The 18553-nt window shown below is 40.4% G+C and overlaps 1 protein-coding gene across 1 annotated transcript in view; it reads right to left on the bottom strand.

Annotated features, from left to right (window-relative positions):
• LOC126481126 (mitogen-activated protein kinase kinase kinase 13) overlaps positions 1-588 on the bottom strand; it is a 397315-nt gene extending 396727 nt beyond the window's left edge. Inside the window, exon 1 of the mRNA XM_050104665.1 lies at positions 465-588. Coding sequence (XP_049960622.1) covers positions 465-556 — 92 coding nt within the window. The 5' untranslated portion in view covers positions 557-588. The remainder of the gene's footprint in view (positions 1-464) is intronic.
• Between the last annotated feature and the right edge of the window lie 17965 nt (positions 589-18553).

The raw sequence follows: 18553 nt of genomic DNA, 5'->3' as shown, positions 1-18553 counted from the left end.
GGGCTCGGATGAGCTGCGCCTGTCCGCATGTTTGACCCTCGAGCCGCTTGTCGGCGGCGTGGGTCTTCCGCAGACGCAAGACGCCGTACGTGACGGCTGCGGAGCCCACAGTGCGGTAGGGTACGACACAAGGCGGTATCGATTCCTCACGTGATGCAGGCTACACTCTCTCCCCACTCCACCCACCCCCACACACGCTGTCATTGACGTCGACGGAATCCACGCTGTGTGGATCCACAGTGAAAATGTTTACAAACAAAGAGCGATTCCGTTAACAACTGCACAAAGAGGGTAGGTTTGGCGACATTTCTGCGTTCCACTAGCACACATTCCACTCGCTGGCGGCGTGAGCGGCCGCCGCACGAGAGCGTCCGATAAGCGACACTGTGGGGGGAAGGAAGGATTTTCGCACACTGGGTCCACTGGCGGGCACACGACAGACGCAGGCGACGGCGGGCACCGACCTGTTGGTGAAGTTGTCCTGGTCGTCGCGGCTGGTGGAGAGGCCGGCCGAGGACGAGGAGGGCCGCTCCATGGTGGCTACGGGGGTGTGCATGGCGGCCGCCGCCTCGCGCTACCACATCGCAGTCCGCACTGCCCGCCGGCGCGCAGGCCGGCCCCGAGCGGCGGCGCGCGCCCTGGCGCGCCCTGGCGGCGCCGCCCGCAACTAGCGCTGCCGGCCCTGCGTGGGTGGCCCGGCCGTGTGTCCTCCTGCCGGCCGCACTGGGGCGCCTATTAACAGGTCGTGCCGCTCTCGCCCTCCCCCTGACAGCCAGTCAAACGGTGAACAAACTACACACTTGCGTCTACCTGAAGGGGAAATGACTGGTTCGTACTCGTTGCACAAAGTCAGGTATACCTAGCCTACGCGATAGGCTCTTGAATAGGTCTAGAGGACGCTGCATGGACCGCGCATTACTTTTTTTCTTATTAGGGGGTTCTTCAAGTACTTCCAGAACACAATCGAATGAAAAACAGGGTTAGAAATAGATGTCAGTAAATGAAATTCCAAATCCAGCTAAGGCAGCTGCTTACAGCTGTGAAAATTACCGAATTATCAGATTAATAAGTATCCCTTACAGACCATTGGAAAAACTGGTAGAAAAGCAGCTTGATTCTAGAGAAATGTAGGAACGGTGTGCGGACATTTGCCACGCCGGACATTTGCCACGATTTTACCTGCTCCGATGGGTTGGGTCCCTTGTCTCCCCCTCCTCCTCCTCCTCCTCCTCCTCATCGCTTACTGAGCCTTTCCGCTGGTTTACTTAACATTGAACCAGAATCTCTATGGTTTTCCGCAACATCTCTAGAGAGAGTTTCGTTGTGGAAACTATTAAATGCATCTCGCATTGAAATCTGCATAAAATTTCGAACCTCAGTAAAACTTCACCAATCTTGGAGATTTTGCGTTCGTCTAAATTATAGTGCCTTTTTCGGTGCCCCTGCAACAGCTTTCTGTCGTGTTTTGTGTACCATGGTGGGATCAGTTCCGTCTCTTATTAATTTATTTGGTATGAATATCTCGAGTGCTGCTGATAGTATTTCTTTGAACTTAAGCTACATATGGTCTTCATTTACATAGTTTGGAAGGATTGGAGACTATCTCTTAGAAAGACGTCACCCGAATTTTTAGCTGCTTTTATAAATAGATATATTTCGCGTTTAGTTTTGGTGAATTTCTTTGTTACGGGATTGAGCCTCTCTACGACTGTGTGTTCACTAATCCCTGTATCCGTCGTGATGCTCAGGACAATTTGTGGCTAAGAGGTCAAGTGTGTTTTCGTAACCATTTACAATTTGAATGGCCTCGTCAACTAATTGTTAAAAATAATTTTAAAAAAAGGATTTAGAACAATTGCGGAAGCAATAGGGTCTGAAAATATTTTTTTGTCAACATACGGAAGGTAGATTGAAGTCACTGCCAACTATAATTGTATGAGTAGCGTACCTATTTGTGATGAGACTCAAGTTTTCTTTGAACTGTTCAGCAACTGTTTCATCTGCGACCGGGGTTCGGTAAAAGGAGCCAGTTATTAATTTATTCCGGTTGTCGAATATAACTTCCAGAAGACAATCGGATGAGAAAAGGGTTATAAATAGATGTCTGTAAATAAAATTCCAATTCCAGCTAAGGCAGCTGGTGACAAATGTGGAAATTACCGAATTATCAGTTTAATAAGTATTCCTTACAGACCACTGGAAAAATTGGTAGAAGCCAGCATCGGGGAAAAGCAGCCTGGATTCCAGAGAAATGTAGGAACACGTTAGGCAATAATGATCCTACGACTTACATTAGAAGATAGGTTAAGAAAGGACAAACTACGATTATGGTATTTGTAGACTTAGACAGTGTTGACCGCAATACTCTCACTGAAATTCTGAAGGCAGCTGGGGTAAAATACAGGGATCGCAAGGCTATTTACAACTTGTGCAGAAAGCAGACGGCTGTTACAACAGTCGCGGGGCACGGAACGGAAGTAGTGGTTCAAGGGAGTGAGACAGGGTTCGAGCCTATCCTCGATGTTGTTCAATCTGTACAATGACCAATCAATAAAGGAAACCAAAGAAAAATTTGGAGTGGGAGTTAAAGTTCAGGGAGAAGAAATAAAAACGTCGACGTTTGCCGGTGATATTTTAATGCTATCACACATTGCAAACGACTTGGAAGAGCATTTGAACGGAATGGACAGTGTCTCGAAAGGAGAAGATGAACATCAACAAAAGCAACACATAGATAACAGAAAGTAGTCCAATTAAATGAGGTGATGCTGAGGGGATTAGCATAATAAACGAGACACTTACAGTAGTAGATGAGATTTGCTATTTGGGCAGTCAAATAACGCACGACGGCCGAAGTAGACAGGATATAAAATGTAGACTGGCAATGGCAAGAAAAGTATGTCTGAAGAAGTGTTAGAAAATCTTTTCTGAAGGTATTTGTATGGAGCGTAGCCGTGTATGGAAGTGGACCATGGACGATAAACAGTTTAGACAAGAAGAGAAAAGAATCTTTTGAAGTTTGGTGCTACAGAAGAACGCTGAAGACGTGATTAAAGATGAAGTACTGGATAGAATTCGAGAGAAAAGAAATTTGTGGCACAACCTGACTGGAAAATGATATAGGACACAATCGGAGACATAAAGGGATCGCCTTTGTTGTATTGCACAAAAATGTGGCTGGTAAACATCGTAGAGGGAGCCCAAGAGATGAGTACAATAAGCAGATACAAAAAGACTTAGCTTGCAGTAGTTACTCGAAGACGAAAAGACTTGCACAGGATAGAGTACGACGGACAGTTGCATCAAACCAGTCTTCGGACTGAAGGCCACAACAACAATAACAAAACAACAACAACAACAACAACTAAAATACTCCAATATCTGTAACAAGTGGATCTGCGTTTCCTTTAAGAGTATCATAAAGCGAGGTAGTGACATGATAAAACTCTGGACTCAGGACGGCCGTTCGAATCTCCATCCAGTTCCTTCCCCACACCGAAATTGTGCTTTGTCTCTCATGACTTCATCGTCAACGTCATATTAAACACTGACCATCGTTCAGTCCGTGCGCATCAGAGAAAGAGTTCTCTATCATAAGTTAAATTAATGTAACAAAGATATTGGTTTTTGACTTCGATGGTAGATCACTCACGGCTTTGTCTGGCAGTAGAAAACTAGAACAAAATCATTTTAGTTAATGGGCCTCATGATATACAGCTACACACACGCTAGAACCGAATATGTAAAGGGCAAAGGAAATATAAGCTCTTTTAAGATTCGTATCAAGATTTAGCTTCTTTTAGCTTCTTTTTCTAATTAATGTTGCAGAGATTATGTATCAGGAACCAACTCGTGAAGACGTCTTGTATTAAAAATTCTTTCTTTTTTGAAAAGAAAATCAGTCGTCAGCTGCACGAATGGAATATTTCATTGCACTAAAGTCTCTCATTTTTGGTAATCCAGTACTGGTTTACAACATAGATAAACATACGTTAAATTAATTGTTCGATTCTAATTTGATGTCTGTTTATCCACGTTATAAACCAGAGAGTTGGGGATCCAGCACATCTACGTCTACATCTACATCCATGCTCCGCAAGCCACTTGACGGTGTGTGGCGGAGGGTACTTTGAGTACCTCTATCGGTTCCCCTTCTATTCCAGTCTCGTATTGTTCGTGAAAAGAAAAATTGTCGGTATGCCTCTGTGTGGGCTCTAATCTCTCTGGTTTTATCTTCACGGTCTCTTCGCGAGATATACGTACGAGACGCGAGATATACATAGGAGAGAGCAATATACTGTTTCACTTCTCGGTGAAGGTATGTTCTCGAAACTTCAACAAAAGCCCGTACCGAGCTACTGAGCGTCTCTCTTGCAGAGTCTTCCACTGGAGTTTATCTGTCATCTCCGTAACGCTTTCGCGATTACTAAATGATCCTGTAACGAAGCGCACTACTCTCCGTTGGATCTTCTCTATCTCTCCTATCAACCCTATCTGGTATGGATCCCACACCGGTGAGCAGTATTCAAGCAGTTGGCGAACAAGTGTGCTGTAACCTAATTCCTTTGTTTTAGGATTGCATTTCCTTAGGATCCTTCCAATGAATCTCAGTCTAGCATCTGCTTTACCGACGATTAATTTTATATGGTCATTCCATTTTAAATCACTCCTAATGCCTACTTCCAGATAATTTATGGAATTAACTGCTTCCAGTTGCTGACCTGCTATATTGTAGCTAAATGATAAAGGATCTTTCTTTCTATGTATTCGCAGCACATTACACTTGTCTACATTTAGATTCAATTCCCATTCCCTGCATCATGTGTCAATTCGTTGCAGATCCTCCTGCATTTCAGTACAATTTTCCATTGTTACAACCTCTCGATATACTACAGCATCATCCGCAAAAAGCCTCAGTGAACTTCCGATGTTATCTACAAGGTCATTTATGTATATTGTGAATAGCAACGGTCCCACGACAGTCCCATAGGGCACACCCAAAATCACTCCCACATCGGAAGACCTCTCTCCATTGAGAATGACATGCTGCGTTCTGTTATCTAGGAACTCTTCAATCCAATCACACAATTGGTCTGATAGTCCATATGCTCTTACTTTGTTCATTAAACGACTGTGTGGAACTGTATCAAACGCCTTGCGGAAGTCAAGAAACACGGCATCTACTTGGGAACCCGTGTCTATGGCCCTCTGAGTCTCGTGACGAATAGAGCGAGCTGGGTTTCACACGATCGTCTTTTTCAAAACCCATGCTGATTCCTACAGAGTAGATTTCTAGTCTCCAGAAAAGTCATTATACTTGAACGTAATATGTGTTCCAAAATTCTACATCTGTTCGACGTCCCTTCTTGAAAACGGGGATGACCTGTGCCCTCTTCTAGGGACCTACGGTACATTGCTGCAAGGAGGGGCGCAAGTTCCTTCGCGTACTCTGTGTAAAATCGAACTGGTATCCCATCAGGTCCAGCGGTCTTTCCTCTTTTGAGCGATTTTAATTGCTTTTCTGCTTTTCTATCCCTCTGTCATCTATTTCGACATCTACCATTTTGTCATCTGTGCGACAATCTAGAGAAGGAACTACAGTGCAGTCTTCCTCTGTGTAACAGCTTTGGAATAAGACATATAGTATTTCGGCCTTTAGTCTGTCATCCTCTGTTTCAGTACCATTTTGGTCACAGAGTGTCTGGACATTTTTTTTTTTTTTTTGGATCCACCTACTACTTTGACATAAGACCAAAATTTCTTAGGATTTTCTGGCAAGTCAGTACATAGAACTTTACTTTCGAATTCATTAAACGCCTCTCGCATAGCCCTCCTCACACTACATTTCGCTCGTGTAATTTTGTTTGTCTGCAAGGCTTTGGCTATGTTTATGTTTGCTGTGAAGTTCCCTTTGCTTCCGTAGCAGTTTTCTAACTCGGTTGTTGTACCACGGTGGCTCTTTTCCATCTCTTACGATCTTGCTTGGCACGTACTCATCTTAAGCAATAGAACCCAATACGTTGTCCTCGATGGTGAGTGTACATCGGAGGTGAGGGTATCATCTGGAGTGCCCCAGGGAAGTGTGGCAGGTCCGCTGTTGTTTTCTATCTACATAAATGATCTTTTGGATAGGATGGATAGCAATGTGCGGCTGTTTGCTGATGGTGCTGTGGTGAACGGGAAGGTGTCGTCGTTGAGTGTCTGTAGGAGGATACAAGATGACTTGTACAGGATTTGTGACTGGTGTAAAGAATGGCAGCTAACTCTAAATATAGATGAATGCAGATGAATAGGAAAAAGAATCCCGTAATGTTTGAATACTTCATTAGTAGTGAAGCGCTTGACACAGTCACGTCGATTAAATATTTGGGCGTAACATTGCAGAGCGATATGAAGTGGGACAAGCATGTAATGGCAGTTCTGGGGAAGGCGGATAGTCGTCGTCGGTTCATTGGTAGAATTTTGGGAAGATGTGGTTCATCTGTAAAGGAGACCGCTTATAAAACACTAATACGACCTATTCTTGAGTACTACTCGAGCGTTTGGGATCCCTATCAGGTCGGATTGAGGGAGGACATAGAAGCAATTCAGAGGTGGGCTGCTAGATTTGTTACTGGTAGGTTTGATCATCACACGAGTGTTACGGAAATGCTTCAGGAACTCGGGTGGGAGTCTCTGGAGGAAAGGAGGCGTTCTTTTCGTGAATCGCTACTGAGGAAATTTAGAGAACCAGCACTGGAGGCTGACTGCAGTTCAGTTTTACTGCCGCCAACTTATATTTCGCGGAAAGACCACAAAGATAAGATAAGAGGGTTTAGGGCTCGTACAGAGGCATATAGACAGTCATTTTTCCCTCGTTCTGTTTGGGAATGGAACAGGGAGAGAAGATGCTAGTTGTGGTACGAGGTACCCTCCGCCACGCAACGTGTGATGGATTGCGGAGTATGTATGTAGATGTAGATGTAAAGCATACTATACGGTGGTTTTGAAATTTGTCCACTGATTCTCAACACTATCTGTACTTGAGACAAAACTTTTGTGTTGAGCCTTCAAGTACTTTTTGTCACTTTTGCTAAACAGAAAAACCTTCCTACATTTTTTAATATTTCTATTTACGGCTGAAATCATGGATGCAGTAACCGCTTTATGATCACTGATTCCCAGTTCTGCCTTAACTGTTTCAAACAGTTCGGGTCTGTTTGTCACCAGAAACAGTCGGTTCTCTTTTTAACTGCTCAAGGCACTTTTCAGATGTTGTTGCTGTTGTTGTCTTCAGTCCTGAGACTGGTTTGATGCAGCTCTCCATGCTGCTCTATCCTGTGCAAGCTTTTTCATCTCCCAGTACCTACTGCAACCTACATCCTTCTGAATCTGCTCAGTGTATTCATCTCTTGGTCTCCCTCTACGATTTTTACCCTCCACGCTGCCCTCCAATGATAAATTTGTGATCCCTTGATGCCTCAGAACATGTCCTACCAACCGATCCCTTCTTCTAGTCAAGTTGTGCCACAAACTTCTCTTCTCCCCAATTGTATTCAATACCTCCTCGTTAGTTACGTGATCTACCCATCTAACCTTCAGCTTTCTTCTGTAGCACCACACTTCAAAAGCTTCTATTCTCTTCTTGTCCAAACTATTTATCGCCCATGTTTCACTTCCATACATGGCTACAATCCATACAAATACTTTCAGAAACGACTTCCTGACACTTAAGTCTATACTCGATGTTAACAAATTTCTCTTCTTCAGAAACGCTTTCCTTGCCATTGCCAGTCTACATTTTATATCCTCTCTACTTCGACCATCATCAGTTATTTTGCTCCCCAAATAGCAAAACTCCTTTACTACTTTAAGTGTCTCATTTCCTAATCTATATCCCTCTGCATCACCCAACTTAATTCGACTACATTCCATTATCCTCGTTTTGCTTTTGTTAATGTTCATCTTATATCCTCCTTTCAACACACTGTCCATTCCGTTTAACTGCTCTTCCAAGTCCTTTGCTGTCTCTGTCATCGGCGAACCTCAAAGTTTTTATTTCTTCTCCATGGATTTTAATACCTACTCCGAATTTTTCTTTTGTTTCTTTCACTGCTTGCTCAAAATACAGATTGAATTACATCGGGGAGAGGCTACAACCCTGTCTTACTCCCTACCCAACCGCTGCTTCCCTTTCACGCCCCTCGACTCTTATAACTGCCACCTGGTTTCTGTACAAATTCCAAATAGCCTTTCGCTTCCTGTATTTTACCCCTGCCATCTTTAGAATTTGAAAGAGAGTATTCCAGTCAACATTGTCGAAAGCTTTCTCTAAGTCTACAAATGCTAGAAACGTAGGTTTCCTTAATCTATTTTCTAAGATAAGTCGTAGGGTCAGTATTGCCTCACGTGTTCCAACATTTCTGCGGAATCCAAACTGATATTCCCCGAGGTCGGCTTCTACCAGTTTTTCCATTCGTCTGTACAGAATTCGCTTTAGTATTTTGCAGCTGTGACTTATTAAACTGATAGTTCGGTAATTTTCACATCTGTCAACACCTGCTTTCTTTGGGATTGGAATTATTATATTCTTCTTGAGGTCTGAGGGTATTTCGCCTGTCTCATACATCTTGCTCACCAGATGGTAGAGTTTTGTCAGGACTGGCTCTCCCAAGGCCGTCAGTAGTTCTAATGGAATGTTGTCTACTCCCGGGACCTTGTTTCGACTCAGGTCTTTCAGTGCTCTGTCAAACTCTTCACGCCGTATCGTATCTCCCATTTCATATTCATCTACATCCTCTTCAATTTCTGTATATTGTCCTCCAGTACATCGCCCTTGTATAGGCCCTCTATATACTCCTTCCACCTTTCTGCTTTTCCTTCTTTGCTTAGAACTGGGTTTCCATCTGAGCTCTTGATATTCATACAAGTGGCTCTCTTTTCTCCAAATGTCTCTTTAATTTTCCTGTAGGCAGTATCTATCTTACCCCTAGTGAGATAAGCCTCTACATCCTTACATTTGTCTTCTAGCCATCCCTGCTTAGGCATTTTGCACTTCCTGTCGATCTCATTTTTGAGACGTTTGTATTCCTTTTTGACTTCTTCATTTACTGCGTTTTTATATTTTCTCCTTTCATCAATTAAATTCAATATATCTTCTGTTACCCAAGGATTTCTACTAGCCCTCGTCTCTTTACCTACTTGATCCTCTGCCGCCTTCACTACTTCATCCCTCAAAGCTACCCATTCTTCTTCTACTGTATTTCTTTCCCACATTTCTTTCAATTGTTCCCTTATGCTCTCCCTGAAACTCTGTACAACCTCTGGTTTAGACAGTTTGTCCACGTCCCATCTCCTTAAATTCCCACCTTTTTGCAGTTTTTCAGTTTTAATCTACAGTTCATAACGAATAGATTGTGGTCAGAGACCACATCTGCCCCTGGAAATGTCTTACAATTTAAAACCTGGTTCCTAAATCTCTGTCTTACCATTATATAATCTATCTGATACCTTCTAGTATCTCCAGGATTCTTCCATGTATACAACCTTCTTTTATGATTTTTGAACCAAGTGTTAGCTATGATAAAGTTATGCTCTGTGCAAAATTCTACCAGGCTGCTTCCTCTTTGTTTTCTCTCCCCCAGTCCATATTCACCCACTATGTTTCCTTCTCTCCCTTTTCCTACACTCGAAATCCAGTCACCCATGACTATTAAATTTTCGTCTCCCTTCACTACTTGAATGATTTCTTTTATCTCATCGTACATTTCATCAATTTCTTCATCATCTGCAGAGCCAGTTGGCATATAAACTTGTACTACTGTAGTAGGATGAGCTTCGTATCTATCTTGGCCACAATAATGCGTTCACTATGCTGTTTGTAGTAGCTTACCCGCACTCCTATTTTTTTATTCATTATTAAACCTACTCCTGCATTATCCCTATTTGATTTTGTATTTATAACCCTGTATTCACCTCACCAAAAGTCTTTTTCCTCCTGCCACCGAACTTCACTAATTCCCACTATATCTAACTTTAACCTATCCATTTCCCTTTTTAAATTTTCTAACCTACCTGCCCGATAAAGGTATCTGATATTCCACGCTCCGATCCGTAGAAAGCCAGTTTTCTTTCTCTGATAACGACGTCCTCTTGAGTAGTCCCCGCCTGGAGATCCCAATGGGGGATTATTTTACCTCCGGAATATTTTACCCAAGAGGACGCCATCATCATTTAACCATACAGTAAAGCTGCATGCCCTCGGGAAAAATTACGGCTGTAGTTTCGCCTTGCTTTCAGCCGTTCGCAGTACCAGCACAGCAAGGCCGTTTTGATTAGTGTTACAAGTCCAAATCAGTCAATCATCCAGACTGTTGCCCCTGCAACTACTGAAAAGGCTGCTGCCCCTCTTCAGGAACCACACGTTTGTCTGGCCTCTCAACAGAAACCCCTCCGTTGTGGTTGGACTTACGGTACGGCCATCTGTATCGCTGAGGCACGCAAGCCTCCCCACCAACGGCAAGGTCCATGGTTCATGGGGGTTTTCAGATAATGCACTTTAAAAAATTTCTCTGGATTGTTTGTCCCTGCCACCTGTTATAAACGTTTGAGTCTCCCAGTGTAAATCTGGTAAATTAAAATCTCCACCCAGAACTATAACATGGTCGGGAAATCTACTGGAAATAATTTCCAAATTTTCCTTCAGGTGCTCAGCCACAACAGCTGCTGAGCCAGGGGGCGTATAGAAACATCCAGTTACCATGTTTGAGACTCATTTAACCGTGACCTTTACGCAAATTATTTCACATTTCGGAACTCTGTCAATTTCCTTCGATATTATTGCACTTTTTATCGCTATAAACACGCCTCCCTCTTCACTGTCCAGCCTGTCTCTGCGGCATACATTTCAGTCTGAGTTTAGAATTTCATTACTGTTTCAGCCAACTTTTCGTCCCTAGTACTATGTGGGCATTGTGACAGTTTATTGATGAGAGCAGTTCTGGGACCTTTCTATAGACGCTCCTGCAGTTTACTATTAGCACATTAATATTGTTATTCCCTGTTGCATTTTGCCTACTACTACCTTGTCGCGTCTCAGGAGGCGTTTTGTCGGTTCAAGGGGGGGAATTCTCTAACCTAAAAAACCCACTTGTGCATTCCACACGTACTCCGCTACCCTTGTAGCAGCTTCCTGCGTGTAGTGCACGCCTGACCTATTCAGGGGGACCCTACATTTCTCCACCCGATAGCGGAGGTCGAGAAATTTGCACCCCATATCTCCGCAGAATCGTCTGAGCCTCTGGTTTAAGCCTTCGACTTGGCTCCAAACCAGAGGACCGCGATCGGTTCTGGGAACGATACTACAAATAGTAAGCTCAGATTCCACCCCGCGAGCGAAGCTTTTCGCCTTCAGCAATTCCGCCAACCGCCTGTATTAACTGAGGATGACCTCTGAACGCAGACTGTAACCTCCCCACAAAAATTTAAAAGGAATGTAATGACAATACTTAATAGAAATGGGAGCCAAACGTAACCTCCCTAGCAATTAAATTTAATGACAATAAAAGTGAGAATCGCAATCTGACTCAAGTATAAGTTTTTCATAAAAAAATTAAAGTCCATTCAGTGATAATGATAATTCAATTAAACCGAAATATAACCCTCCACTGGGGGGGGGGGGGGGGGGGGGAATTTGGCAGCGATGGTGAGTCATTTGGACTTGCCAAGCGCGGCAAAATTTTTCTTTAATTAACAAAATTCTACAACTGACAGAATATTTAAATGTTGTGCACACGCACTAAGTACAAAATATATCAGACAAAGACAAAATGTGAGTACAAAACATAGTAGCAAATCAGAAAAATGTATATACAAATTATTTGACAGATAACAAAGTGCACAGGCACTGAAAAAAAAATTCTTTAGCATATTCAGAACAAATAAACAGACTGGCAAAAAATATTATGTTGACAAGTGACATGAGTGCACATGCACTGCAGTTGAGAACATATCAGTAATTGATGAAATGTATGTACAATTAGTAACAAATGACATAAGTGCATTCGCATTAAAGTATTGAATATACAGAATAGTAGAAATCATATTGAAAAATGAGAAAAGTGTACAGGCACTGAAGTTCAGTAGAAAACATATTAACATATTAACAGAAGTGCACATGCACTGTAGTTCAGAAAATAAAAAATGTATATACAATATAAAAGACAAAAGTGCACATATACTGTACTTCAGAACAAATCAAAAAAATGTCTTTAGCATTTTGGCAATAAATAAACATAATAGCAAAAAAAAATCATGTCGACCAGTGACATAAGTGTACTCGCACTGGAGTTTAGCGAACTGAAAAAATGTATAGCCATGAACATAACTAATGTTAGCAAAAATGATTTTCACTATGTGACAAGAATTAGGATAGGAAAGGGAAGGATTGCATCATGGTTGTAGCACTTTAGATTGCACACAGCTGTTTTGAAAGTCCATATCTTTCCACAGAAGTACAACACCAAGTGACACAACTTGAAGTTCTTTTCCCCTCAGAATTTATCAGCGTAGCCAAGACACTGAACTGTCGTAGTAATATTCCATTTTTTTTTATTTTGGCAGTATATTAGGTACACCAAACAGTGGGACCATAGTAACGTCTTCATCGCTCACGGTGGTGGACAGCATGTCGTGTCAACACCACGCTCTTACACGGCACATCAACGTAGAATTAGTGCAAAACCAAATATAGTGCTCCATGATCACTAGGATAAACAGGACAAATGGACATTGCAGTAATTCAGGGTAGTTAGCTCATAAGGTGAAGGACATTAAGTCACATAATATTGTCAATTACAGTAGTAGTTTGCGGCATTCATAGCCCAGTTATTGAACATTTCTGTACCATGTATGTAGTATTACAGAAAAATGTTCATTAATTGTTTTACATAGAATCAGTAATCTTCTTTTCCTATTTACAAAGCATTATTAAATAATCGCATTCTTTTCCAGTTACAAAGTATAGCATAGTTAATTAATCATTTGTCATTCCAATATAGTATTAATCATTAACCTTCTCCTAATTACAAAGCATCATGAAACAATCGCATTCTTTTCCAGTTACAAAGTATGGCATAGTTAATTAATCATTTGTCATTTCAATATAGTAAGAATCATTAGCCTCCTAATTACAAAGCATTATTAAACAGTCACATTCCTTTCCAGTTACAAAGTATCAACATTGAAAACAAGAGCTAATTAATGGCATAATTAATAACAATTCATCGGGTGACATTAATTATTGGCACTCAGTGGCCAGCAAGTATTGAATAGAGTAAAACATTGTTCATCATTCAGTATTACTCAGATCATTACAAAGTCAATATTAAAATCAGTTAATTACAGTCGTAGCATTAATAATCATGGGCATTATAAGTAGTCTCATTACAATAAACAGTGGCAGTTATTAGCTAGTGACAAAGCATTATTTTATATATATATTTTTGTCTCATTAAGAAGTCATTACTGAAGTGACATACTATTCAGAGCCAATCAGCATTACTCAGAACTTTCTCAAACTGGTATCACTATTTGGGACTGGTAATACATTTTTTTTTTTTTTTTGTTAGCAATGCATTGCGTTGGGATCGATAATTAATTGCTGAGGCATAACACTATTTGCTTTTGACCTATTGCTGCAAATGAGGATAGGTAACGTCATTCGTCATGAGTCAGCTGTAGCAAGGTTATGTAACAAGGCAGTATATGTGATCACATTTATAAATGATAAACACAAATGGGTAAAAAAAAAATGCAAGTACAAGAACAGGTATAATAACTAACAGGTTTAGTAAGTATCATGAAAAGCTTCTCCTGGAAAAAATACAAAATGGATTATTGACCTGAAAGAAGAAACGCACACTATGCTGAAAAGTAGTGAACTTCGAACTAACAGGTAGTGAAATGTGTATAAAAATGTGTTCCATAGCTGTCCTTTCCAAAACTTTCCGTCATCCTACTATGCAATATAACACCTGCTGTCAAAACAAACTGCAACAAATACTTAAATAACTACATAGCCTAAATATAACTTCAACATTATCCTCATCTGTAAAGAAAACTTCATTATCCATATCATCATAACTTCATTATTATCATCACCTGTAAAGAAAAACTTCATTATTCATAACAGCATATTCTTCATCATTATTCGTCAGCATTCATTATCATCTGCAAAAATCACTTCATTACTCATTACATAACTATTCCTTATCTCTAGCATATTTCATCACTAAAACTAAGATGTGTAGTTCTCTCTGACAGCCTGCATCAATTACCTTGTATTCTGAAAGAAAAAATTAGTTAAGACTGCTATTCTACGATGAGTATAGTATATTCTTGTTAATGCTTGTTAATCCTGATCCATTTAGTCTTCCTCATAAAGTTATTGCATCTTCTTTCGTTTATTCCGTAGGTGAAATTCCCATTTATGTTAAATTTATTTCTTAGAATCATCATTCCTTTCTGAAATTGATCAACAAAGATTAATGTCTTGCATTTAAATCATATACCCACTAAATAACGACTGGTTTATGGTAACATAATTAACCATACAGCATAACATGACAGAAAACGTAATATGTCAAAGACATTGACAGTGTTCAAATGCAAAAATGTACACAGAATATCACAATGCAGCAGCAAAAAATGTAAAACAGTCGCGATCTTGAGATGTCATAGGGCAAAAAAAATGTCAAAGTCAACTGGTGTGTTATATCTTCACTATTTCACAGTACATACAAACAAAACTGGAATACGATCATATACACAAAAAATGGAAAATGTGCACGGTCTGATGTGTAACGACAAGAAAAGCGACCTGCTAACCTTACCTTGCCGGGCACTTGTCAAGAAAAATACGATAATCATCAGTAATTAGTCAGGTGAGTATAATTGCATTAGTAAATGGCATCATAGTGTGTTGAATCATAAAGTGGTTTCATTCAATAAACGGTTTAATGTTGGAGATATGGTGATTGCCTTTCGATTTTCTGGTTCTCAAAGTTACGACGTGTACAACATTGGGGTGAGGGATGCTGCGAATCCGATATGGACCTGCGTATAGAAGTTCAAATTTACTGCACTTACCTTTTAATTTGCTGGATAAATAGTGTGTACGTACTAATATCTTCTGTCCAACGTGAAAGTCTCGGCGTCTACAAACCTGTTTTTGCTGTCTTCTCCGGCGCTCTGCGGCACGTTTGATGTTGTTCAGCGCAATGTCAATTATTTCGTGGTGTCTTAGTCGACGACATTTGGGGAAGTTTACTAATTCTTTAATTTTGTTTGGTGGTTCAACGTTTTTGAGTATAACAGACGGAGATAGCATAGTGGATTCATTTGGAATGGAATTAATTACATCTTGGAATGAGAGTATGTGTGTATCCCAATCAATATGTCTTTTGTGGCAGTATATTCGGCACAGCTTACCAATTTCTTTCATTAATCTTTCACAGGGGTTCGAAGAAGCATGGTACTTGGATATATAGATCGGAGAAATGTTTCTGGCTCGTAACATGCGTGTCCATATGGTACTACGAAATTGAGATCCATTGTCAGAAATTACTTTCATCACATGCCCTACATGAGATAGAAAATGTTTTATAAATGCTTTCGAAACAGTTTTAGCAGTAGCTTTGCGTAATGGAGTGAAAGTAACAAATTTTGAAGTGAGCTCAACAGCGACAAAGATGTAGCAAAAACCTCTGTTAGTTCTCGGAATTGGACGAAAAATGTCTACTGCGGCCATGTGTCTTAATTTAACAGGTATAATGGGATATAAAGGAGGAATATGTGAAGTGGTGTCAGATTTAGCTTTCTGGCAAATTTTACAAGACGCTAAAACTCGTCGTATACGTTTCTCCATGTTGGTAAAATAACAGTTCTGTCTCAGTATAAGAAAACATTTTCGTGCTCCGTAATGTGCGTAACTTAAATGAGTGTACCAAATTAATTTGTTAACCAGTTCGTCAGGAATGCATAATAACCAATTGTTGCTGTCAGGATGAGAGCGGCGAAACAGAATGTCATTGCGTACAGTGTAGTGGTTCCTAATCGTAACATTTTTCCTATCTTGTCAAAGGTGTTTAATTTCTTTCCACACATTGTCTTTATTTTGCTCTTGTGCTATGTCCTGTAATGACGATGAAATAAAGTTTTCAAATGCAACTTGCTGAATGTACATGACACTGAAATTTGTTTTGGAGAAGTTGGTTGCTACGTCTTGCTGATTGTTGCTCAGAGAACGCGATAGTGCGTCTGCTATAACATTTTGTGTGCCGGGAATGTGAACAATCGTAAAATTAAATTCCTGTAAATAAAGTTTCCATCTACTTAACCTGTCGTGAGTAAATTTAGCTGAAAGCAAAAATTGTATAGCTCTATGGTCTGTGTAAACGGTGGTATGTCTGCCATAAAGAAAGTGCCTAAATCTCGTAAAAGCCCATACAACACATAATGTTTCAAGTTCTGTGACGGAATAATTTCGTTCAGCAGGTGACAGAATGCGGCTTGCAAATGCGATGTTTTTAATTACTATAGAACCATCTTCTTCAATTTCCTGGAAAATATGTACGCCTAAAGCGGTGTTAGAACTGTCGGTGGCAATGGAAAAATTTCTAGTAAGATCTGGGTGCGATAAAAGTGGAGCATTCAACAAAGCATGTTTCAGGTTCATGAACTCAGAGTGTGCTTGCTTATCCCAAGACCAAATACTGTTTTTACCTGTTAATTGACATAATCTGGGTGTGTCTAAAGCAGAATGATGAATAAATTTACGAAAAAAGTTAATTAAGCCCGAAAAACTGCGTAGTTGTTTCTTCGTCGTAGGAACACTAATGTCACGTAGAGCTTGAAGTTTTTCCGGATCAGGTGCAATGCCTTCTGCTGAAATTACGTGTCCAAGAAATTTTATAGAAGTTTTGCCAAAATGCGATTTACTGAGGTTAACTGTAAGTCCTTGTGCATGGAAAGTTTGTAACAGTTGTTCAAGAATCAGATTGTGTTCAGACCAGTTAGCTTCTGCAATAAGAATATCGTCTACATACGTCGTAATTCTGTCCTTAATGCAAACGTGTGTCGGATGTCGTCAAAATTAATAACATTTTCGTGAAGAAGATTCTGCGTGTCAAAATTATTGCTTACGTAACTGTAATATGCAATCTGTGCTGTATCTGGTTAAAATCTATCGTACGTGTTATTATTTACGGGAGGATGCTGTGGCATATCCATTATATGAACTGCTCTGTTATTTCTTACTGACGTACTACGCTATAGATGACACCTATTGTTTGGATCATTCATGATTATTCGTTGTTGCTGATGTTCTTGCTGCTGAAAAGATCGACTGTTATTAAATGTACGCTGAAAATTGTGCTCGTTATTTTTTTTACGTCTGTCATGATAGTAATTTCTATACGGCGCATTGCGATACGAGTTGAAATAGTGTGTTGTCTGTACGTAGTTATTTCTTTGCTGCCATGCGTTACTGTTTGTTGGAGCTGGGACTATACGTGCACGCGGCGAAACATTAAAGTTTGGTTGCCCTTGTAGACTGCATTGTTGGTTAGGTATGCTAAGCGGCTGACTTTCATGCTATTGTGGTGAAAAACATCTATTGTTACAAAAATGTGGTTCCGATTGCTCAAAATTTTATACATACTGATGATTACGATTTTATCTGTAATTAAAATTACGGCGGTAGTTGTCATCACGGGAGTGCCTACTGAAAATTGTCACATTCGGTAAAATATTTGTCATATCCGGTTTTCATTACTTGTTTCTTAATACTAGGTAGAGCAATAGTTAAAAAGCAGTTTGGATAGATATAAAGGATAGTAGAAGAAAAGGCAGCAGTGCAGAAAACTAAAGATGAAATAGCACTACTACAGCTCGGGGCCCTATGCTCGCTACGGCACATATTCATTAAAGCGTAATGAATCCCCTGAGGTCTTTTACGCACTGCAAATAAATTTTGGCTTTTGCGTTACAGGCAATAGCGGTAAAATTCCAAAAGCAAGTCGCTGTATTCTTGCTAATTCTAGTTTCATCATTACAGGCAATGCTGTTGTAAATACAAAAATAAATTGTCGCATCTGGTTCAAAGCTAGTTTCTGCATTACACGCAATAGCGGTGAATGTACAAAGATAAATTGTCGTATACAGTGCAAAGCGTGTATCTGTGTTCTGTCATTATTAAATTCTTTACATTTTAATGCGGATAAAAATTGCTCGTAATCTACGTTCTCGTCATTGAATTTGAAAACACGTTCGGGTTTGTGTGTGAATCTGTTCGTCTGTGTCATTTCGGATTTCAAGTTACATAGCTTTTCAGATTTTAAGTCGCGTGGCTTTTCGGATTTTAATTCGCGTAGTCTCTGTAAATTGCTCACATTATACGCGCTGCGTAAGTCTGACAAATGTTTGCAACGTGGCGGGTTCTGTGACGTATTGGTGACTGAAATAATTGTTAATTCTGTTACTTTAATACTTTCGTCAATCTGGTTGTTGTGTCGTC

Source organism: Schistocerca serialis, chromosome 5 (assembly GCF_023864345.2).
Source record: "Schistocerca serialis cubense isolate TAMUIC-IGC-003099 chromosome 5, iqSchSeri2.2, whole genome shotgun sequence".
In the NCBI taxonomy this organism is placed as follows: Eukaryota; Metazoa; Arthropoda; class Insecta; order Orthoptera; family Acrididae; genus Schistocerca; species Schistocerca serialis.
Note: the sequence above shows the minus strand (reverse complement) of the source record. Positions and strands in the feature narration are given on the sequence as shown.